This window comes from Staurois parvus, unplaced genomic scaffold (assembly GCF_062004578.1).
Source record: "Staurois parvus isolate SC_StPar_1 unplaced genomic scaffold, SC_StPar_1.0 ptg001316l, whole genome shotgun sequence".
Classification (NCBI taxonomy): Eukaryota; Metazoa; Chordata; class Amphibia; order Anura; family Ranidae; genus Staurois; species Staurois parvus.
The window spans coordinates 1,484,639-1,509,623 of NW_028319112.1; the positions used below are offsets into that span (position 1 = coordinate 1,484,639).

Below are 24,985 nucleotides of genomic sequence, written 5' to 3' on the forward strand. Positions count from 1 at the left end.
CAGTCAGAAAAGATGAGTAGGGAATTAAATGCCAGTGGCCTCCATTTGTAAAACCATTCCTGTTTTGGGGGTTGTCGCATTGCTGCCCATCTAGTGCACCTGTTGTTAATTTCATTAACACCAAAGCAGCTAAAACTGATTAACAACCCCCTCTGCTACTTAACTGACCAGATCAATATCCCAGGAGTTTAACTGACTTGATGCTAGACTCTGATTAAAAATTGTTCCTTTAATTTTTTTTGAGCAGTGTGTAAGGGCTCATTCACACCATGGTGCGAAGACATCAGTTTTTCTTCATATGTTTGGCAAGGGCAAAATCGATTGTTCTCTATGAGCTCTGTTCACACCACAATACTAGTATCGCATGCAGATTTTTTTCTGTGTAGTAATCTTCAACGTGTATGAAACTCATTGGAGCGCACATGAAAACTGATGTAAGCTGATGTCTCTGCAAGTGAAATCTGCTCATCAGTTTACATCAGTTTTCTGCATGTATGGTGTGAACAGGGCCTTAAAAAAAATAGTGTTAATCTTCATTTATCCTCTCCATGCTCCCTTCCTGTCCCTGATTTCTTCATTTGTCCTGTGCCAATGGTACTCTTCAGGGCAGAACGGCATTCTGTCATTCTGCCCATTTCTTGTAAGCCAAGCCTGTCTTCTCCCCCTCGGGCTCACAGTACTCCAGAACTGAGCTGCGCTCCAATAATATGTAAGCGTTGATTGCTCTCAGCCACCCGCAGAAGGAAAAGAGGCTGTGGTGACCAGCAAGCAAGCACTTGAATAAAATATCTGGAAGGATCTAAAAGTATTTTTCTGTACCTGCGGTATATTTACTTCGCTAAATAAAAAAAATCCAGCCTCCACATCGAAGGGTGTAAGCTGCAATTCATATAGATTTTGTTACTAAACCCACAACAGTAAAATCAGTCTGTAAATGCAGTAAAGCATGTTATACTCACTGTGGAGCCTAAGGGGTTAATTTGCATTGTGTAAAAGGGCCATTTGATCCAGACTTCTCTGCTCCTCCTCTTGTTCAAATGTCCACATCTTATCTCCTGATAAGACAGAATAAACCGTAGCCATTCTGCACATGCTCAGTTTAGTGTGTATTGCTAGAGAGGTTTTTTTTTTTTCCTTGGGAGAGTGCATGTTATCAGCACAGGGCCAATCAGCACTGTCCAGACAGAGGTTCAGGGTTTCACATCCTCCTAGAGCAGAAAGAAAACTCCTCATACAAGCTTTAACCAGTGCTCTGCTGAAGTCACAATACTGCTCTAACTGCCGATGAGAAAAGGTATTTAGCAGTTTATATTTACTAAAATAATTGCATTTCCATGTTGTGTGTCCTGTGGGAGACCAGGTATAGTGAATGCAGGGTCCTGGGAGACCAGGTATAGTGAATGCAGGGTCCGGGGAGACCAGATATAGTGAATGCAGGGTCCTGGGTTTAGTAACACTAGGTCATTAATAGTCCTTGTTAATAGATATTTCCAGTGCTTTGAATAACTTTAACGTACGTGCATAGCAGTAAGCCGAGTGCCATTCATTTTTTTTTTTTTTTGTTTTGGATTGACATGTACAGTCAAATTTAATGTTTTATCCAGTGATTACCATATAGATGAATGGGCTTTTTGTTCAATATGAAGTAACCACTTCCTGTGCAGAAGTTAGGCTATTTCAAATAAACTTTTGTTTTCAAAACAAATGTATTTTTAAAGAAAAATAACTTCTCTTTTTTGTTTGCCTGCCTTAGGTTGTATCTCCTAGTTGCAGTGATGAAACGTCTGTGAAAAAAGACCAGTGTTTGGTGCGATCGTTCGCAGATGCAAAATTGTGAGTAGCTAGCGTTCACGTGCTTTTTCCCAAATACTGTTTGTGTTTGATGTTAATTTCATGCCTTTAAGGAGACATTTAGTATTTGATAAAAATGACCTACATACTTACATGACTTGAGTGCAGCAGTTCCTGCACAAAAGAATCCGTTCCTGATTGCTGTGAGCAGACTTCTTAAAGGGGGGGGGGGTGACATGCAGGAACAGTAACTGCTGATTCGTTTTATATCATTCGTAATAGCTTGTTGGTATCCTGAACTGTGTTCTGCCTGAGACGTGGCATGCATGCGCCTTATCAGTACACTAGGAATAATGATTAAGGTTTTGTGCCCCAACCTGGAATGCCATCAGTTGTGATGAGGATCATTGGTACAGCTGACATTGCAGGCCGGGGACAGGGCAGGCATGTGCTGTGCCGTCAATGGCAATGACTGACCCTAATACTACTGATGAGAACAGTCATGTGACCTCTACAGTGCATGCTGTCAGGCCTGGAAGTTCAAGCAGCAGTACTGATCCATAAGGAGTGTTGGCAAAAAACAAGCTTTCTGGATGTACTCCCAACAAAGTTGATGCCTAAAAATTTTTTGGTAGAACAAATACTTTAGGATAAGAAAAGAGCAGGGTTTTAAAGCGACTTTGACCAATATTAGAGATTCCCATATGCTTAACAAATAGAAAGCTTATACACTACAGACGGCTGGGCTGGAAATTTTGGCTAACATGTATTGAGCATCTTTATTGCTTTATTATTTCAAAGATGTGTTTTCACCCTGGATGTCTACTGTGGAGGTAGTTGAACAATATACAATAATGGAGCCTTTGTCCCCGGCAATGCTGGGGAATGGCAATCCAAAGAAAGGATTATCTTGCTTTGTCCTTTTGGAGATAGTAGTTTGGTGGCTTAGAAACTTGCATAGATTTCTGTGACCTTGCTCTGTATTTACCATCCGCACAATAGTAACATAAGGGTTTTTTCCAAAACAAATTCCCATGCACCTGTATTCTCCCTGAAAGGGAACCTTTAATTCTGTACTTTGACTGCACCCTCTGCTGGTCTATGGATTCCACTATAGGTTGGTGCTAAAACTGCATGTGTGTTAATTGGAGAAAATAACTTCTGTATGCCTGTAGTATTATACTATGCTGGAGGTACAAATTCTGATTATTTACTTAGAAATGGGAGCTTATTATGTAACAGAGTGCAGGATTTAACTGGAGCTAAACTGCTTTCTGCTTGTTGGCTATGCAAAATAAGTAGAATGGTGCCACCATGTGGTTCCCTCTTCAGAGGACAGAATGTGTTTTTTCTTTCAAACAATTCATTTATAAACCTTTTAAAGTTTAATTTGCAATTTTAACCACTTGCCCTCCAGAAGATTTACCCCCCTTCCTGACCAGGCCATTGTTTGCGCTGCGTTACTTTAACTGACGATTGCACAGTCATGCAGTGCTTCACTCAAATGAAATGTATGTCCTTTTTTTTTCCCCCACAAATAGTGCTTTCTTTCAGTGGTATTTGATCGTCACTGCATTTTTTTTTTTTCCCCGCAATAAGCAAAAAAAGTCCGACTATTTTGAAAAAAAAAACCAACCCAACATTTTTGACTTTTTGCTATAAAACATATCCAGTTAAAAAAAAAAATCAAATTTCGTCATATATTTAGGCCAAAATGTATTCTGCTACATGTCTTTGCAAAAAAAAAAAAATCCCAATACATGTAAATTAATTGGTTTACATTTCTCGAGCAGCTGAGGATTATCTTCGGCTCAGACTGGAACCTCTATACCCGATATTGAAATTCAAACTACAGGCCTGGGCTTGAACTCCTCTAGGGATTATGGGTCGTATTTATTTGATTAAGATGGTTCTCCTGCCTAAAATTCTTTATGTTCTCTGGCATGCACTGTTATATTTATCATTGTGCATTTTCAAGTCTCTGGATTCTCTGTTTAATACCTTTTTGTATGGGTAAACACGTGACATAAACTATTGTGGTGTGCTCTTAAAAATACTACACTACTACTATTTAGCTGCCCAACCGTCTAATTTTTTCCACTTGGATAAAGGGGATAAAGACCATTATCTTGCCTTGGTGTGTGCTCCAGTCTTCTCTGGGGCTACTCATCCCTTTCAGCTCTTGTTAAAGGGCATGCATGACCCCTCAATGGGTGGCCGCAGTGGGTTACTGTACCACCACTGGAAGATCTGGTCACTAGCCTCCTGTAAGTTGCAAACCCCTTCTATACATGCCCACAACCCTCTATGGGACAACCTGAGCCTTCATGAGTTGCTTACTCTCCCTGACTTTCATCTATGTATCAACAGAAGGATTCTGTACATTTCTCAGCTGTTCACCAGTGCTGGTATTAAACCCTTTCAAAACCTTAAATCAGAATTTGACCTCCCAAACTTTGCTTTTCCAATACCTCCAGCTCCGACACACGCTGCATGCCCATTTCGGTGACATCTGGATTCTTCATACCTTATGGATGTAATGCTGGGTGCAGAATCCAAAAAACTTACATCCACATTTTATAATGCTTCTTCTACCTCCTGCATCAACCTTGGCATAACAACTTAAATCTCGATGGGAGGCGGACGTGGGGGAGCTAGATGATGAGATATGGGAAGAGGTGTTATCCTCCAGTATACTGTCAGACCTTCTCACCCAGCTGTATATGCTTCATAGAACCTACTTAACGCCTATTCGGCTATCTACACCGTGTTCCATATTATTATGCAAATGATATTTTTCTCATTTACCTAAATAATTGATGTAAATAACAGTCAGCATAATTTTCATGTTATCAACTATTAAGAGTACAATTCACATTTTATTGAACAAACCTCCTAATGATAACAGTATTGTTTTTAAACAAAAAAAACATCCAATGCACTGTTCCAAATTATTACGCACAGTAAGTTTCAAAACACTTTATAGGTTGTAAAGAACTGAAAATTGTCATTTGTTGTGTTTGCAGCATATTTACTGAAATCAAAAGCTATTTCAATCAAACTTTTAACAACATTCTAACTTTTTAAACATTTTAACAGGTCACGTTACATTTTAACATAGGACCCCTTATTTGATAGCAGCTTCACAAGTCTTGCATTCATTGAACTTGTGAGTTTTTGGACAGTTTCTGCTTGAATTTGTTTGCAAGATGTCAGAATAGCCTCCCAGAGCTGCTGTTTGGATGTAAACTGCCTCCCACCCTCATAGATCTTTTGCTTGAGGATGCTCCAAAGGTTCTCAATAGGATTTAGGTCAGGGGAGGATGGAGGCCACACCATGACTTTCTCTCCTTTTATCCCCATAGCAGCCATTGATGCAGAGGTATTCTTTGCAGCATGAGATGGTGCATTGTCATGCATGAAGATGATTTTATTACGGAAAGCATAGTTCTTCCTTCTGTACCAGGGAAGAAAGTGGTCAGTCATAAACTCCACATACTTTGCAGAGGTCATCTTTACACCTTCGGGTTCCCTAAAGGGGCCGACCAGCTCTGTTCCCATGATTCCGGCCCAAAACATGACTCCACCACCGCCTTGCTGACGTTGCAGCCTTGTTGGAACAGGGTGGCTGTCCACCAACCATCCACTACTCCATCCATCTGGACCATCCAGGGTTGCACGGCACTCATCAGTGAACAGGACTGTTTGAAAATTAGTCTTCATGTATTTTTCTGCCAAATGCAGTCTGGAGGACTCTACACCTTGATGTCCGTGGGACTCCAGAGGCACCAGCAGCTTCAAATATCTGTTTTCTGCTATGTATTGTAGCAGCTGCTCTCTTGATCCGATGCATGGATCTGACAGAAATCTTCCTCAATGTGCCTTTATCTGCACGAACCCATCTGTGCTCTGAATCAGCCACAAATCTCTTAATAGTGCGATGATCACGCTTAAGGTTTCGTGAAATATCTAATGTTTTCATACCTTGTCCAAGGCATTGAACTATTTCACTCTTTTCGGTAGCAGAGAGATCCTTTTTCTTCCCCATATTGCTTGAAAATGGTGCTCTGCTTAATAATGTGGAACACCCTCCTTTAGTAGTTTTTCCTTAAATTGGGCTCACCTGCCAATCTAATTATCACAGGTGTACGAGATTGTTTTCAGTGATCAAAAGAGCCCTGACACACAATGCCATCCATGAGTTAAACTGAAAAACAAAATATTTATTCTTTGTGACACTTGAATAGAATTTGCATAATAATTTGGAACAGGGTGTAGATACCGACCACAGTATAGTCCCCTCTGGTACCTTTTTTCATCTCACATGATTTTGCTCACTTATTCAGGAATACTGGATTCAGGTGGTTCAGTTCCTCCTTGACAAAATGGGTTTGTCACTTACTCTGTGCCCTAACAATGTTTACTGGGTCTTCTCAACTCGGAAACTGACAAATTTCAGACTATTTTCTTACCGGAAACTCTCTTTATAGCCAGATTACTAATTGCTTGAACCTGGCTTTGAGCACTGCCGCCTACTTTCTCCCAATGGGTTGCTGCAATAAATAGTATATTACCATATAAGAAGGTTATCTATATGCATGGAGAATGCCCTGTAAAATATCATAAAATTTGGGATAAATGACTTGACTCTGCACCCACCTGTGTTGTGGAAGAGGACACGTAATTATAGTTTGTTAGTTTTTTTGTTCTTCTGTTTTGTGCATCTACCCCTGTGGTATTGGTGCCATGTTAGATGGACTTTGTTAGTTTTATTCTGCTTGCCTACGACCAGTATTTTTTGATTGTGTAATTGTACCTTTTGCCATTATACTGGTGTCACATTTGTTTGCTGTATGATGTGGTTATATATCTTCTTTTAATGAAGAGTTTGCTTATTAAAGAAACAAATGGTGATATACATCTTGGAATTTGTTTTTTTATATATATATATTAGTAATGGCGATCAGCGACTTATAGTGGTAATGTAGCGGGCATTATGACACTAGGGGGAACTGACTAACTGCCACTGACATCCCCATTGATATTTATACAGTGATCAGTACTAATAAAAAGCACTGCCACTGTACTAATGGCACTGGGCAGGAAGGGGTTAACATCTGGGGCGATCAAAGGGTTATGTGCTGTTTTACTGTGTTGTCTGTGTGTTCTTTACTATGTAAGCACGCTGCTTTGTATTGCTGTGCTGACAGGGGAGAGATCTGTATTGTTTACATACAGACCTCTCCCCTCTCATTGTTCCTGGACGATCACCGGGTGCCAACGGGGAATCTTTGACTGGGACACGGTGATCGGCAGCTGTAGCCACCAGTGGCGACGCGCCAGCACGCCCCCTACCCGGAAATACAAAATCATGTGTATATACGTGATTTTGCACAGCCCTGCTGCCCCGTAGCAGTATTTCTGCTATAGGGCAGTCAGGAAGCAGTTAAGATGTTCAGCTACACTTTTTAACATTTTTACTTTGACCTTTAGGCCTCGTGCACACTGGACGTTTTGAAAATGCTTTTCCTCTTGGCAGCAGCATTTTGGCAGAAAACACACCTGACAATTGTAAAAGTGTCTAATACTTTTACAAGCGTTTAGGCACATTTCCAGGAATTGGGTGTTTTGGAAGTTCATTCCATTTGCCAGAATAATAATTTATACTGGTCATGGAAATCCCTTAACGCTCAAGCGCTAAATGCACCTGCCGCTAACATGCATTTTCTTTCTTCTAAACTCTCTTGCCATTAAACACTGCTAAAAGTCTATGTACGCATGGGCACATAGGCTAACATGGAGGGGCATTTGGAAGCAGGACAAAAACGGTCTTGTGTGCATAAGACCTTAACCACTTCCTGTCAGGACACTTTTACCCCTTCCTGTCCAGGGCAATTTTTAGCTTTCAGCGCTATCACACTTTGAATGACAATTGCGCGGTCATGCAATACTGTACCCATATGAATTTTTTACCATTTTTTTTGAGACAGATAAAGCTTTATTTTGGTGGTATTTATTCACCGCTGGGATTTTTATTTTTTTTACTATGTAAATGAAAAAGTTCAAAAATTTTGAAAAGTGTTTTTTTTAAATAAAATTTTGCAAATAAATAATATTTCATCATAAATCTTAGCCAAAATTTATTCTGTTATTTTTTTAGTAAAAAAAAAAAAAATCCAAATTAGTTTATAACCAAAAATTATAATTTTTAAACTTTTTTTTTTACATTTTATTTTATTTTTTTATATTATTATTATTATTATTATTTTTTTTTTTTTTTTTTACATACTGTCACCCTAGCAGTACACTGTCACCATGGTGACACTGTACTACTTGTGGAGGGTGATGAAGATTTTTTTTTTTTTTTTTACACTGATTGCTTTTACACCCATATAGGATGTAAAAGCAATCATTTCTCTTTCTCTCTGTCTGCATTCCTGCAGTCATTGAGAATTACTGAGTGAGCTGTGAGTGGTCACAGCTTGTCACATTGTACAAGGCTGTTGTGAATAGCCTTGTACCATGTGACCTCTGTGATCATTCACAGATTTCACACATAGTAAGCAATGATGTCACAAGTGACATCTTGCTTACTACTTTGCATGTGATCACTGATTCGCCAATCAGTGATCACATGATCGGGACCTCGTACAGAGGTCCCGTCCGACGATCGGTGTTTCACTGTGTCCGGAGGACACAGCGGGCACCGAATCGCAGTGGTGCGCGCTCCCAGGGAGCGCGCACAGCTAGAAAAGGCGGGTGCCGTTTATGGACGGCAACCCGACCCTGGACTGCCACCGCCCTGCCGTTTATAAACAGCAGGCGGACGGCAAGAGGTTAATAGCATTTGTTCTTCCTGAGAGAGCACTGGTTTATCCAACTCCTAAGCACCTCAAATACCATTGTAGATCACAGCTAACATAAGGTTAGACAACCTTCGTCAAAATGTTTGTTTTTCCTATTTTTGATCAGCGTGGCAAGAGTTTGAACATCTATCAGGTGCTGTATATGTTCCCATTGCAGTCATTTCCGATCACTTCCTTCCCAGAGGTGAGGAGAAATTGCTTCGATAGGAACACTGTTAGATCGATAAATACTGACGTTTTATTCTTCCATCTTGTCAAAATAAAATACTTGTCTGGTGATTTTTCTTTTAAACCATTTTGTCAAGTGCAGAGAGGCTTCATTGAGAATTAGAGCTGATTCACACATATGCGGTGCGGATTGAAGCTCAGGTTTCACAGCTACTTGATACAGTAGCTGATCAAAGGTTCATGTCAGGTTTACATCAGGTTCAGGACAAGATTAGCTCAGGATTTTATCCTGTTCACACATATGCGGTTTAGGAATGGTTCCCATAGAAGTCAATAGCCTGTAATCCGCACCCGAACCTGAAACCACTGCTCAGAAACTTTTTTAAAACCGCACTGCACCGGATATATGTGAACAGGCACCATAGAAAGCAATGGTATTTCACATGTCATGTGGGTTGGGTGCGGTTCAAACCACATCCAATCCACATATATGTGAACCGCCACTTAAGCACACAGTTTGGAATCTGTTTTGTGATAATGCAGTGCAAAGGGTTTTGAGATAGTACTGGAGCACAAATTGAGGAGAAATCCTCCAATGTGGACATCTGTCTAAGGGCTAGTTCACATCACAATTTCTGCATTCTTGGTGTGTTTTTGTATATGCGTTTATATGTGTTTTTGATGTGTTCTGGTGTTTTGTTTTTTACACTTGAAAAATATTAGGGCGGGGTGCAATCCGGTGCATCTTTGGTGTGTTTACATGCGTTTCGCTGCATTCCAGATGCGTTCCTTACAGAAAAAAAGCAGCAGGTGTTAGTTTTGTTGACTGCACTGGTATGCACGGGTCCATCGGAGTACATGGAGGGGGCGGGGGGGGGGACATGCATGCATTTTTATGCAGATTAATAAGACATTGGACTGTATTTACTAAAATATGGGATTTTTTTTTCCTTGAGCCAATTTTGTGTTAGGAATGACGTTGTTTATATCTGTCAGTCTGTTTTTGGTATGAAAAATAATTTTGATATGTGTGTTCTTGATTTTTATGTTAAATTTTTTGATTAAATGTTTTTCAGCCACTCTGTTGCAAGGAAAGATCTTGAGGAACTTGACATCAATACTTTGAAATTGGAAAGCTCTAGCAAACCTGGTATGAATGTATTACTTCTAGGTGTCACATGCCCAGAGCAAACACATTATAAATGAGCATTTTGACCCCATTGAAGCCAAAGTGTCTACATGGCAGCCAAGGAACTAGTGTTCCCAAAAAAGAGGTTCACAACCTGCTCCCTTTTTTTTCCTCAAAGTCTATGTTGCTGATTGCATGTTTCTAGAATACATTAGGGGGAGTGTCTGTCTGTGAAGGTTCTCATTTGTCCAAGTCATGGAGTAGCTAGTAGTAGTTAGTTACATTCAGTTGGACATGTTCTGTAATGTTGAAGACATTTAGCTCCTTCAGTTCACGTGACTAACTAATGCTAGCAATTACAGAACAGAACAGTCTCTAAAGGTCTGTGGTCTCTAAATGGACTTTTTGGAGAGGGCAGTAATTTTGGCTTGGATATTCCCATTCTGAATCAGACACAAATCCATTTTTTGGATGTGCATGATCATCAATAGCGCACACACAGCAAGAATCTATGTCCCAATGGCAGGAAAGTGAACTTTCCAAAAGGCAGTACTCTGTACACATTGTAGAGGCACAGGGGCAATACAGGTGCAACATTTATAGGAGTTCTGTGGTCACATTGTACACTCTCATTTTATAGCGTTAGCATTTGAAATTTGGGTGCTGCCTGTCTATCTTCCTGAATTTCTCTGCATTCTTTGCTTGTTCTGCTCTGCTTCTGCTTTTCAGCTTCTAGGGCTACATATCCCATGGTACCTTGTTACCTTGAAGCAGCGATCCCTTTACTGACTCTGCCTCCTAAAACTCCTCCTCTCGGCACCTCTGTAGTTCAGAAAAAAGAGTCTATGAATTCTGTGGCATAGCAGGGCCTACTCCCAGGACATAGTAAATGTGTCACAGAATTAAAAAAAAAAAAGTAAATACGTGGGATTCACAAAGTGAGTTTACAAACTTCAAGACTATTCAGATTAATAAAAGTAGGCTAGTAATAACTGAAATACAATGTGGAAATTAATATATTTTTTATGTTTTGACTATAGATACTCTTCACTATTGCAGCAGTGAATCTGTTTTTAAAAGTTGCTTAACTAAGAATACTGCAAAGCTTGTAGGCACCTCCTGTTGTCGCAAAGTTTATGTGAATGTTAAAAATCCATTCATGGTTTCCTGGGGCCCCTGTACTCCAGACATACCTTTTTTACCAAGTTCTATTACTAAGCCTCCACCAACTTCTTTGCTTAAGCCCCACAATGGCTAAATGGTTAGCACTTCTGCCTGGCAGCACTAGGGTTGTTGGGTCGAATCCCAACCATGACACTACCTTCCTGTAGTTTGCATGTTCTTCCTGTGCCTGAGTGGGTTTCCTCTGGGTACTCAAGTTTCCTCCCACACTCCAAAGACCTGCTGGTAGGTCAATTGACTCCTGTCTAATTTGGCCCTAGTACATATCTATATAATTGTGAGTTAGGCACCTTGGATTGTAAGCTCCTTGAAGGCAGGGGCTGATGTGAATGTAAAATAAATGTAAAGCACTGCGTAAATGGATGGCGCTATACAACTACCTGTAATAGATAAAATAAAATTTACCCATAGCATTGCAGAGCCTTAACGACCATTGGAGGCTTCAGCATCTGACGTTTGAGTGGTGGCATTCAAGTTTGGCGCCACCAAAGGCAGATTGCTAGGTACTGTCTACACACCTGGGGCATGTTTATATCCTCCCTGTTTGGCAGGGTTTCCCAATGTAGTCCTGACGCGTAGACATTTCAATCTGCATAGCATATTTTGGCATCGCAACATACTGCTGCACATAAAGTTGATTAGAGTGTAAAGTCAGAGTTTTTCAATTGGAAAAAAAAATTACTGGGTGATTACTAATGTAGCGTGCGTGCACAATTTATTATAGTACCTGACAGGTTCATTTTCTGCTTAGGTCCCAGTGGGACTAACATTTGAGCCTGAAGTGAGCTCTGAGTCCAAGACCAAAATAAAATGGTCTGAGAACATTTGATTCCTTTAAAAAAAAAATAATAAATCACAATTTTGTTTTCTCCTAGGTTTAAAGGAAGCCACAGCTTTCCTGAAGTCACGGGCAGTCCCCGACAGCTGGAAAATGGACATGAGTGAAATCCTGGAATCTTCCAGTAGTGATGAAGAAGATGGGGAGGTAGATGGTAGTGATGGAGAACAGAACAAAGAGGAAGAAGAGCAAGCAGAGGTTGGCTACTATTTTGTTTATTTATACTCTGCTGCATCCTAAATATTGCAGTGCACTGAACTTTCTAAAATATTTTTTTAATCGAGAATATACTCACCTTTCCCCCAGCTTCCATACTTCAGGGAACGATGACCTGCAGCAAGATCTCGGGGATGCTGAGCACTCCAAATCTCATGGAAAGGCTCTGTAGCCCAGTGTAGATTGGGCTATTTAAAATTCCTGCTGAGAGGGAGATGGCATCACCTTTGCCTAGGTGGCATGGCTGGAAGCTGGGAGAAAGGGCAAGTGAATTATGTAACCTTTCCCGCCACACACATGTTGTGACTTTCGGTCGGATTGGATCCACTAGAAACTCTCCTCTCTCCCTCCCAGCCCACAACCTTCTGGGGTATGTTACATGTTCCAGAAGGCTGTGGGACCATTTACAAAGCTCAGCACGGCTGAGAGGAAAGCCAGCTATGAAGCTGCGTGGAGTACAGCCTGCTGTAGTTAACATGCTGGTACCAGGTACCTGAAGATGTGCAGAACCAGCCCAGGTGAGTATGGTGCTGGATCCTTGGACAGGTGAGTGTCTGGTTTTTTAAGTCAGCTGCTACGGTTTTTGTTACTATTCATTTTTGAACTGACCGAAGCTCCTCTTTACCATGCCCAGTTTTTATCTCTGAGAATTTAATGGTGAACCTTTCTCCTGCAATTCTGTAGGGCATTACTTAGATAGAGATTGCAATTAATATATTCTATGTATGAGGGGGGATTGTTTCTGTGTTTTGACTTTTTAATGGTGGATGGAACTGGAAATTCTAATTGGCATATAAATAGTCACAGGAGCCCATAAAAGATACTAAATGGAAGTTTGTGATTTGACACTACCAGCAACCTTGTAAAGCTGAACTACCAATTTTTAATGGACTGACTATGCAGAAACAATGATGGCGTTATCAGCTATCTAAGACTTAACGCCCATACATATGCACTGAAGGTAAATCATACTGTCAGCATATGTGTACCCTGAGCTTTGCATGCACAGCTCAGCGTACGTCCAAATCAAATATTACTTGGAGGAAGAAAAGCTTTTATTGCAGAAGAGACAAAGCTTATCCTTTTGCAACAGAAGCCTTCTTGCTAGCAATGTTTAATGGGCTACATTTATTTTCAGCATCTTCAAACAGGCGTTTTGTATGCTTTGAAAAGCATTTGTAAAACTTATGTCAAGCTTTCAGCAGCTTTATTAAAGTCTACTGTACATTCTGTTCTTATACAAGCTAAAGCCTGTGTGTACAAGGTCTTACTCTTGCTGCTGTAGGAGGTTAACTTGGTAAATGTAGAGGCTCTCCACAATTCCAGAGGGCCACACAGTGGCTTAAGAACTCCTGGAATTAAGTAATTTAGAATGTGCTGGCTTACAACTTCCACCAAGGTGTATAATGTTTCGGGAATTTTCTCCCTTTTACATTTTACTGATTGCCGGGAGTACAGCTGTCGTTATACTTCTGGTGCTCCAGCGCTGGACTTTTCGGTCTCAGATTCTGCAACTGCAGAGTTGAATACAGCTGCTGTACCCACCTCTCCTCTCTTCTTGCCCAGTCATGGAAAGCTTGGTATTATGTGAATCCATTCAGTAAATGCAAAGCTTGCAGGTAATGATTTGTGGAGAGGAGGGGCAGGCAGTCACACAGCAGCCACATCTTCTGTTGAGTGTCAGCAATATAGCGATAGTAGCTGGGGCCATCTTCTTTTAAACAGTGATTTAATTACTGGAGTTCTCCTTTTTTAAAGTGATTTGTAAAGCTTTTTTTTTCTTTTTTAAATTAAAATAATACACGTAATACAATAGAATTGCACAAAGCGGATTCGAACCTCCTCTCTTAGGGTGTCCCGCTGACGTTCTTGGCACTTCCCCTTCCTGGTGTGCCACTATAGGAAGCCACTAACCTGCGTGCTTGCTCCTGAGCCGGGTTGTGGGCGTCTATAGATACACAGCGTGGATTGGCCCCCTCACCCACTCTCTCTTCACAGGATTTAATTGACAGCAGCCTAAGCCAATGGCTCCTGCTGTTTGCGGTGTCCTGTGAAGAGAAGGGTACAGCGCTGGATCAAGATAGGGCTCTGGTCAGTATTTAGGGAGGTGACAGGGCAATATAACCTGTTGTTTACACACAGGTCTCTCCCCTGTCAGTTCTACATGGCGATTGCCATTTGCTGGTGGGGAATCTCCAGGTGGGACCCAGTGATTGACATCCCTTGCCGCTAATGCAAATCACGTGTGTGTGTATATATATGTGATTTTGCGCAGCCCTGTCTCCCTGTAGCAGTCGTTCTAATATAGGGTGGCAGGAAAGCTGTTAAAGGTCACAAGTTTAGAGTTAACTGTGAGCTATGGCCCTAGTATTTTTTTCTGTCATGCCGACGTTCACAGTGATACCTCACATGTGGCGCAGTTGATGTTTACAATTACTGTGCTTTTTATATGGAGTGACGGGAGTGCCTTAAATTTCTTTTACGTTTATCTTATGTATTAATGTTTTTTTTTTTTTTTTGGCTTTAATTTTTTTTTATTATTTTATTACTCTCCCAATGGGGCTAACAAGCCCCTTATGTTATGGCAAGTGAAGGTGACAGGTCCTCTTTGAGACTTTGGAGGTCTATTATACATACATGGGAAAACATTTGCTGCATATTAGGTCTATGGAGACATTTTAGGTCTCCCCTGCCCCTCCACGCAGCTTTTCAAACACAGACTGAGTTTGAATAGCTGTATCATCGGCTACACTAGCTGAGGAATGACAGCTGTGACCCTAGAAATTTTGTAATACATGTTGCTTCCAGGGTCATTAGTCGCAGGAGAGGTCAGGAAATGGATATTCCCCAGGTTCCTCCTGCTTTCACTAAGAAAGCTATTTCCTGCAATCCCGGGCTCTCAGGAGGAATGGGAGAGCCCAGGAACCACTGTGTGTGCTGCGTCTCCCCAATCACTTTTATTAGAAAGCCTTTCTCTGGCTCTTAAAGCCATTACAAGCTCACAGATGCAGGTGCAGCCATCAGCTTGATTTAACCACTTGTCTACTATGCCACTTCTAAATGTACCTTGGTAGACAAGTGGATAAACACAATGCTTCTGATGGAGCACTTTGTAGCAGGATGTGAAGGCCAGGATTTCACCAGTACAACCCCAAGTTATAGTGATGGACCGTGCCTCTTGATGACAGTTTGTGGTTTCAAGACTGAAGCCTGACTTGACTCACTAGATCTTCTGAGTGCCAGTACCAGTTTAAGGTACTGCAATAAGGCACTGAGATTCAACCGGCTGTTCTCCAAAACGAATCTGAAGCACAGTGGACGATTTTTCTATACTGGTTTCTTCATTAAAGCCTATATTGCATTTTTTAATCTCTTCGGTGGGGCCAATAGTGGCCAATCAGGTGTCTGCCTTAAGCTGGCTTTGCACGGTACAGTTTTTTTTTTCATTCAGCCAGTCAGCTTCTCTTCCGACCCCCAAATACTTACCTGAGTCCTCACTCGATCCAGTGTTGTGCAAGTCTGTAGCAGTTCTCTCCTCTCTCCCTAAGTTCACAGGACAGAGAGGCAACAGGAGTCATTGGCTTCTGCTGCTGTCAATCAAATTCTGTGAGGAAGGAGCGTAGGGTGGGGCTGAGCACAGAGTGGGCGGTAGGATGAGGCTAAGCCACGCTGTGTATGTCTATAGACACACACACACAACCCGGCTCAGAAGCAAGTCAGCCAACCTGTCCCTATAGCAAGCTGCTTGCTAAGGGGCAAACACAGAAGATGAGGAGCAGAGAGCGGCGGAGTGGGACCCCAGAAGAGGAGATTTGGGGCCGTTTTTGTGCAGTACAATTGTATGTTTTATTATGTTAGGTAAAAAAATCCTTTTTTAAACCTTTTTAAAAGCTACATGATAGTACAGATTGCAATAAAATCCTGACAGGTTATAACGTTTTCACAAGCAAAAAATAACAGTTTGCGCTTTAGATAATGATTGCTTCAATATTCATATTCTTTACCACGTCCTGCATTGGTGTCTTTGTGCCCGGGTAAAGGATTCTTATTTTGTTTCATATCATATTCATATATAGAGGTTTTTGCCATGGAAATTTTATACTGTGTGGCTGTTCTTTAGGGGCTTGTGGATGTTATTGATGAATATCAGTTTGGTCTTTGGTGTCCTGTTTGCAGTATTCACTTCACTTTAGATCACTCTTACAACTCAGTGCTCTATTCATCAGCTTTAAATAATTACATGTTGTACTGGTTGATTCCAGTTTACCAAATGGGGATCTAAAACAGTGTTCCAAAGTGCATATATGTACACTAATAAACACTGTATAGAAAGATGAACCTATCCTATCAATATTAACCACTTCCCGCCCGCAATGTACTGTGGCAGAGCGGCAGCTACAGGCAAAGTGACGTACCCGTACGTCGCTCTGGCTGTACTAACACGGGGGCGCCGCTCACCCGAGCAGACACGCAGCGCACCCCCTTGCGACTGCTGTATCCAGCGGACACAGCAAAATGAGGATCCTGGTGAACGGGGTCTTGTGATCATGTGATCGCTATGCGATCACAATGTAAGCAAGCTGTTATGAATTAATCTCATTCATAGCAGCTCTGCTCCTCTTCCTAGTGAGCTGTGATTGGCCCACAGCTGTCACATGATGTGAGGCCAATCACAGAACCCTGTTCCATGTGACCAGCTCCAGCCGATCACAGATCACTATCCTGAGCTGTCAAAACTTAACTCATTCATGACAGTTCATGAATGAGTTAGATTCATGACCGCAAGCTTTGCATTGCAGAAGAAATTATCTTTATTTCTCCTGTAAAGCAAAGTGTAAAAAAAGTAGTACAATGTTACTGTGGTAACATTTAACTATTCTAATAAGTATATTTTTTTTACATTTTTTTTTTTTTTTAATAGTTTTTTTTTTTCTAACTACTTGCCAGCCGCTTACCCTCATTTTGCAAGCGAGCCACTAGTGACATCAGATAGCGTCAGGGTCAGCTAGCGTTAGATTTCCCGCACACCATTGCACTCACGCTATAGATCACTGATCACCCCCATTACTAGTATAGTGTTTGTACGAATCAAGATATTGATCATAAACAGAACTACACTAGTGCCTCCTTTTGTATAGTTTCCCCAAAAACACAGTGTTGGCAAGATCTGCCCTGTTCGCTGCCAGTGGCCTAGTGGCCAATTAGCTGCTGAATTGTTTTTACAAGCAGCTGGAAGGGTCATCACCCCACCCCACCCCCCCTTACCTGCTGCCTTCAGACCAGAATGTCTAAAATCATCTGTATAGTCTAAGAAAAATCGGAAGCTACGAGTATTTCATCACTTCAGTTTCGCAGGATATAAACAGCGCCATTTGTGAATTGGGAAAGCATCTGATCACACTGATCTTGGTGAGATTAGATAATGTAAGGGCAGAGAAGATATCTAGAGTCTGATGGACCCCAGATTTCTCAAAAAAGAATCTGACAATGCCCATTGAAGTTGTAGGGGATATTTGCATTCCCTGTGATAGCATTAACAACTTCCAGTCCGGACACTTTTACCCCCTTCCTGTCCAGGCTAATTTTTAGCTTTCAGTGCTATCACACTTTGAATGACAATTGCACGGTCATGCAACACTGTACCCATATGAATTTTTTAGCATTTTTTTGAGACAGATAAGACTTTACTTTGGTATTTATTCACCACTGGGATTTTTATTTTTGTTTTGCTATATAAACGAAAAAGTCCAAAAATGTTGAAAAAAAGTGTTTTTCTTATAAAATTTTGCAAATAATCTTTCTTCATAAATCTTGGCCAAAATTTATTCAGTTATCTTTTTAGTAAAAAAAAATAACCCAAATTAGTTTATAACCAAAAATTATAATTTTTTCTACTTTTTTATTTTATTTTTTTATATTATTATTTGTTTGGTTTTTTCTTTTAACATACTGTCACCCTAGCAGTTCACCTTAGTGACACTGTACTACTTGTGGGGGGAGGGTGATGAAGATTTAAAGGCTGTAAAATCAATCATTTCTCCTTCTCTCTGGCTGCATTCTTGCAGCCATTGAGAAATACTGTGTGAGCTGTGATTGGTCACAGCTTGTCACATGGTACAAGGCTGTTGTGAATAGCCTTGTACCATGTGATCTCTGTGATCATTCACAGATTTCACACATAGTAAGCAATGATGGCAGAAGTGACATCTTGCTTACTACTCTGCATGTGATCACTGATTGGCCAACAGAGGTCCCGACGTACACAGCGGGCACCGGATCGCGATGCTGCACACTCCCAGGGAGAGCGCACAAGGGGAGAACGTTTATAAACGGCCACCCGCCCCTGCGCTGCTCCCATCCTGCTGTTTATATACATGGGCCAGATGGGAAGTGGTTAAAAGTGATCAAAAAAAAAAATTAAAGGGACAGTATAAAAATAATTTAAAAATAACTAAAAAAAACAAACAAAGCACCCTTGCTGCCCTGCGCATGCGTACCTGCGTGTGCAAGTGTTGACCCCCTTGCCGGTTGGTAAACAGTGGTTGCACCATGCATGTGAGGTATCGCCACGAATGTCACATTGAGGGCAGTAATTCTAGCGCTAGACCTCCTGTGTAAATATAAATTGCTGACCTGTAAAGGCTTTTAAAGCATCTCCTAACGATAATAAAAATGTATGTACTTTGTTGCCATTGCACGGGCATGCGCAATTTTAAAGCATGTCATGTTTGGTATCTACTTACTCGGTGTAACATCATCTTTTATATTTTATCAAACAGTTCGGCAATATATTGTGTTTTTGTGCATTACAATTCTAAAAATTGTATTTTTCCCCAAAGATTTGTGTTTGAAAAATCGCTGCGAAAATACTGTGTGCGTAAAAAATTTCAACACCCACCGTTTTATTCTCTAGGGACTCTGCTTTAAAAAAAAGTCTATAATGTTTGGGGGTTCAAAGTCATTTTCTAGCAAAAAAACAGTTTTTTCCTGTGAACAAAAAGTGTCAGAAAAGGCTTGGTCTTCAAGAGTGGCATAAGCTTCTAATGTTGGCCCTGAAATGTCAGGATAGTAGCAGCCCCCCCCCCCTCCAAATGACCCCTTTTTGGAAAGTAGACACTCCAAGGTATTTGCTAAGAGGCATAGTGAGTGTTTTGTGGATCTCATTTGTTGACACGTTTTTGGAAAATAAAGAAAGAAAACAAAAAATGTTTTGCCCATGGCAACTATGTATCATTTTACACACTGTAACATTTTTACTATGTAACATTTATTCTTTTCTTTTTTAAAACCACGTGACAAAAATGATATCTGTAAAATACTCACCATGCCCCTTGTCAAATTCCTTGGGGTGTCTGCTTTCTAAAAAGGGGTCATTTGGGGGGGGAGGTTGTACTATCCTGGCAGTTTGCCTCTAACACTGTGATGGGTAGTAGGGAAGAGATATGAGGAAATATGCCCTTTGGAAGCTTGGAGGTGGTCATTGGATTTTGGGGGATTGTTTGTAGCTAGGCTGCCAAAAAGTCTCTCACGTGCGGTATCCCCATATTCGGGAGAAGTAGAAGAATGTGTTTTGGGGTGTTATTCCACATACACCCATGGCATGTGTGAGCAATATATCATTAAAGTGACAACTTTGTGTTAAAAAAAAAATATAAATTGTCATATTAAAAAAATGTGTGGCAAAAAATTAATAAAATGTTCCATGCACTCAACATGTCTCTCTGAAAAATCCTTGGGGTGTCTACTTTCCAGGGGGGGGGGGGGGGGGGGCTGCCCTGGAATTTTAGCACCTCAATGCAGTGATAGGCAGTCGGAAAGTAAAAGCTACGTAAATTCCAGTATATGTACCATAGTTTTGTAGATGCTATAACTTTCACACAAACCAGTTAATATACATGTATTGGGATTTTTTTTTTACCAAAGACCTGTAGCAGAATACATTTTAGCCTACATTCATGACTAACTTTGAGTTTGTTGGATATATTTTTATAACCAAAAGTAAAAAATATCAGGGTTTTTTTTTTTAATTTTCGGTCTTTTTTTTTGTTTATAGCGCAAAAAGTAAAACCACAGAGATGATCAAATACCACCAAAAGAAAGCTCTATTTGTGTGAAAAAAAGGACATAAATTTTGTTTCGGTACAGCATTGCACGACCGCGCAATTACCAGTTGAAATAGCGCAGTGCCGAACAGCAAAAAATGGCCTGCTCAGGAAGGGGGGGTAAATCCTCTGGAGGGCAAGGGATTAAACATTGACATTCTGCCCATGCCACATTTAGTGCTTCTAAGAGCCCTGTTATATACCAAAAATATTGTTTAGTTTGACATCGACATATTTCTTGGTTTAGACCAGAGGTCCCCAACCTCCGGGCCGTGGTCTGGTACTTGTCCATGGCCTTTTAGGAACCAGGCTGCACGGAAGCGGGTGAGCGAGCAAAGCTTGATCTGTATTTTAAGGTGCTCGCATTACTGCCTGAGCTCTTGTCTCCTGTGAGAGTAGCGGCAGCATTAGATGCTCATGGGAACGCTAACCATACTGTAAACTGCACGTGCTTGGGAACTAGGTTGCGCACTCCTTGAGAATCTAATGCCTCATGATCTGAGGTGCAGCTGAGGTGGTGATGCTAGCAAAGGGGGGCAGCCGCAAATACAAATCATAAGGAGAGGTTTGACTGCACAGAGACTCCTATGAAAGCTTAACAATTAAGCTGCATCTTGTGGCTCTATATTGGTAAGTAACAAAGGATAAGTTTACCTTTTATATCATGTTACATATTACACCCAGATAACCTGTTACTGCTTCAGTAGCAGGCTCCTAATAACAAAAAGAAATGCACATTTTTTTTTAACCTGCGTAAAGATGTGCATTTATTATTTTTGATTTAAAAAGGTGAACTTCTTCTTTAAGCTGCAACTGATGGCAGGCTTTATAGTGGCAAGTTCCCACTGATTCTGCATTATGATGAGTTGAATTCCTTTATCATATATTTCAATGTAATAATAAAAATAAAGTGCACAATAAATGTAATGCACTTGAATAATCCCAAAACCATATCAACCGGTTCCTATTGCCAAAAAGGTTGGGGACTACTGGTCTAGACAATGGGAAATGTAAACTGAGTGAGGAAAAAAAAACCCCCAAAAACTGCTAAATATGCAGTTAACATACAGTACAGTATATGTTGTTGGCCAAGAGTGCTAGAACTCCATTCTATCACCATTTTTACAGTTTTATTGAAATTTAAGAAGTTTTGAAATCCACTGAATAACCTGAAATGGTACAAAGGTAAGAAAAAGTTACAACTTGTAAAGGTTTGTGTAAATACAATTGGCTAACCTGTCAAAAGGCTCAAAAACTTGGAGGAAACTGACGGGGACAGGGTGGCTAGACCCAAAGCTGCAACAGATTTGAGCAACAAATTTCTGGGAATCAACCGCTTCCATGAAGGGTACCGTGCAGGACAGCAGCTTCAAACACAGCTCATAGGTCAAAGTAACCAGGACTCACTTTCAACTGTGAAGAGAAGACTTTGATCTGCAGGTTTAGTAGGTTGATTGGCAGTAAGATGTTATTTGCTAAAATGACAAGAAAAAAAAAGAAACTTGCCTGGGCCTGGAACTACTTCTGGTGGACTACTAAAGACTGGAAGGTCTTGTGGCACATGGAATGGAAATGTAAAATCTTCCCTGTGTCTGATGCTTGCCTTTTGTGCTATTTTTTTAATCTTATTGGACTCTTGCTTAGGGTAGAACTAGACCCTCATAACCTTTACAGCCAATGAATCTGCCATCTTAGCCTCTGTATCATCTGCAGTTGCCATGGTGCCGCACGTGATAAATTTTGGTTAAATTACAGTTAATTTGATAGGTTTTGTGCTGGTATAAAATAATGGTCATTTTTAAAAATATGAACCCCTTTTCTGGTGTTAGATTTGTTAAAGTGAAACCTTAGTCAGAAACGTAAGTCCCGTTAGATCACTTTGCAGGTATAGATATGTAAAACATTAAAAAGTGCCTATACTGTTTAAGATCCAGTAATACAATGTCTCTCCCTGCTCTGCACAAGGTCACTTGCTATTTTTAGGCACTGAATTTGTAGCGGCCGATCTGCTGGCAGCCTAAAGATTTACTGCTGCTCAGGGTCTCTGGCCTTCAGCAAAATGGCCACATACAGCAGGAAGAAACAGGAACAATGTTGGAGGAAATTTACAGCAAACGCTAATCATTTTTTAGTAGTATAATTATTAACATGGAATGTATATTTCTTTTTACAGAACATTATTTTTATCAAGTTGTTACGGAGAAAGTTCCACTTTAATTGAGCTTTGTGTGATGCCAACTGTCAAACATGTTGATGAGGCTTGCTAGATCCATAGTCGGTGACCAGCACCCTCAACAAAAAGACTTTACACTTTGCAGTACCTTGGGATGCCCTCTGGTTCACATCTAGTTGGTCATTGGTTCATCTAACAGCAAATGATGACCCAAAACATACAAAAAGGCTATGTAAAAACTACTCTTTAAAAAAAGATTCTTGAAATGGATAGCCCCCTTCAAGTTGCAAAATGCCATGAGTGTGTTTGGCTGTTATGTCTGCAAAGGGTGGCTCTTTTAATGTCAGAAGATTTTGTATGTTCATTCATCTCCAGTTTTTTATGTTCTATGCTTTTAAGTTCAGGGTACATTGATGCTTTAAACTGTAAGGCCTCATGCACACAGGGCATTTTTGCAGCCACTTCTAGGGGCTTTTTTTTTTTTTTTTTTTTTTACTGCTTCCAGACAGCCCTCCATGTTAAACTACTGTATGTGTTCATGCACATAGACTTTTAGAAGCATGTAGTAGCAGTAGCGTTTACCATCAGGAAATGAAAATCCAGGAGGGCCATTGTGTCCAGAAGCAGCAGCGCTTTAACAGAAAAAATGCTTAACGCGTCTAAATGCGCTTAAACGCGTGTTATTGCTAGGCATGCTTAGCGCTTGAGTGTTCATTTCATTGGCCAGAACAAATTATTATTCTGACCAATGAAATGAATTAAAGCCCAAATGCTTGATGCCTGGTTTGGGGTTTTTACAGTGAGTATAGAAAAGAATACCCCCCCCCCCCCTTAAAATCACATTTTGTTGCTTTGCAGCCTGAAATGAAGACAGACACAGCTTATGTTTTATCCAGCCATATTTACTCAGTGCAAATTATAACATCCAAGTGAAAGATATCACACCACCATCTCAAAAAAAAAAAAAAATTAAAAAACCGAATCACTGAGTTGGAAAAAGGATCACTATATTCTGTTGGGATATGTCTATACTAAGTTTGCACATCTACACTTTTAAATATTTGCCCGCTCTTCCTTGCAGAACTACTCAAGTTCAGTAAAATTTGATGGTGACTTTGTGGAATTAATTGAAGACTGCAGTCCACAGATTTTCAGTCTGGGCTCTGACTAGGCCATACAAGGACATTCACCCTTTTTTCTCCTTCAACCACTGTGTGGCCATTTTTGCTGTGTGCTTTTGGTCATTGTCATGTTGTAAGGTAAAACTTCTTCCCTTTGACAACTTTGTAGGCGAAGGCAGCAGATTTTCCTCAACAATTTGCTTGTATTTTGCCCCATACATTTTTTTTTTCTATCTTGACAAGTGTTCCAGTCCCTGCTGCAGAGAAACATCCCCATAACAGGATATTACCACCTCTGTGCTTTACCGTAGGAATGGTGTTAATTGGATGGTGAGCTGGATTGGATTTCTGCCATACATATCGCTTAGTGTTATGGTCAGATGAGACTAAAATTTACTTATTTGGCCTCAACACCTTTTTTCCATGTGGACTCAGAATCTTTAAGGTGCGTTTTGGCAAAGCTCAGCCTTGACTGCATGTGGCCTTTCTTGAGCAGCGGCTTTTTTATTGCAACCCTTCCATACAAGACACATTTGTGGAGAATTTGTGATATTGTTTTCACATTCACACAGTGACCACTCTTTGTAATAAAATCCTACAGCTGCTTCAGAGTTGCTGTAGGCCTCTTGGTAGCCTCTCTGACCAGTTTCCTCCTGGCTCTTTCATTCAGTTTGGAGTGACATCATGATCCAGGGAGGCTCTGTGTTGTACCAAATACCTTTCCACTTCTTAATATTAGACTTCACTGTGCTTCTAGACATTGATAAAGCCTTTGAAAATTTTTTTTGGATCCATCTCCTGACTTGTTGTTGTCCACAACTTTATCCCAGATATCTTTTGACAGTGCCTTGCCACCCATAGTTGGTTGATTTCTTCTGCTGCACTACCGAGACTGAAATGCTCCAGGAAAGCTCATTTCATGCGGAGCTAATCAAAATGATCACAGCTGATCACAGTTGACAGTCAAATGGTTTTGTGTGCCATTGAGAAGGTGATTAGCTACACCTGATTGAGTTTACAAGTCATTTTTAGGCGGGGTGTAATCCTTTTTCCAACCCAGTGATTCTGTTTTTAATTTTTTTAAAAGATTCTCTGACATGTTGGTGTGTTATCTTGCAATGGGATGTTATGGAGTAAATACAGCAGGATAAAACAAAAAATGTGTCTATTCATTTCAGGCTGCAAAGCAACACAATATTATTTTTATTTTCTATTTTTTTTTTTTTTTTGGGGGGGGGGGGGGGATTCTTTTCTATACCCATTGTATATGCTTTAACTGGTTCCCCGTCACCCTATAGCAGAACTACTGCTACAGGGTGGCAGAGCTGTGCAAAATCACGTGTTTATATACGTGATTTTGCATTTCCGGGTAGGGGGCGCGCACGCACTACCCTGCATG

The 24,985-nt window shown here is 40.6% G+C and overlaps 1 protein-coding gene across 1 annotated transcript in view; it reads left to right on the plus strand.

The window, feature by feature from the left end:
* Positions 1-24,985, plus strand: part of ARID4A (AT-rich interaction domain 4A) — a 145,618-nt gene that overhangs the window by 41,479 nt on the left and 79,154 nt on the right. Inside the window, exons 9-11 of the mRNA XM_089661127.1 lie at positions 1,754-1,833; positions 9,902-9,975; positions 12,012-12,172. Of these exons, the coding sequence (XP_089517253.1) occupies positions 1,754-1,833; positions 9,902-9,975; positions 12,012-12,172 (315 nt within the window). The remainder of the gene's footprint in view (positions 1-1,753; positions 1,834-9,901; positions 9,976-12,011; positions 12,173-24,985) is intronic.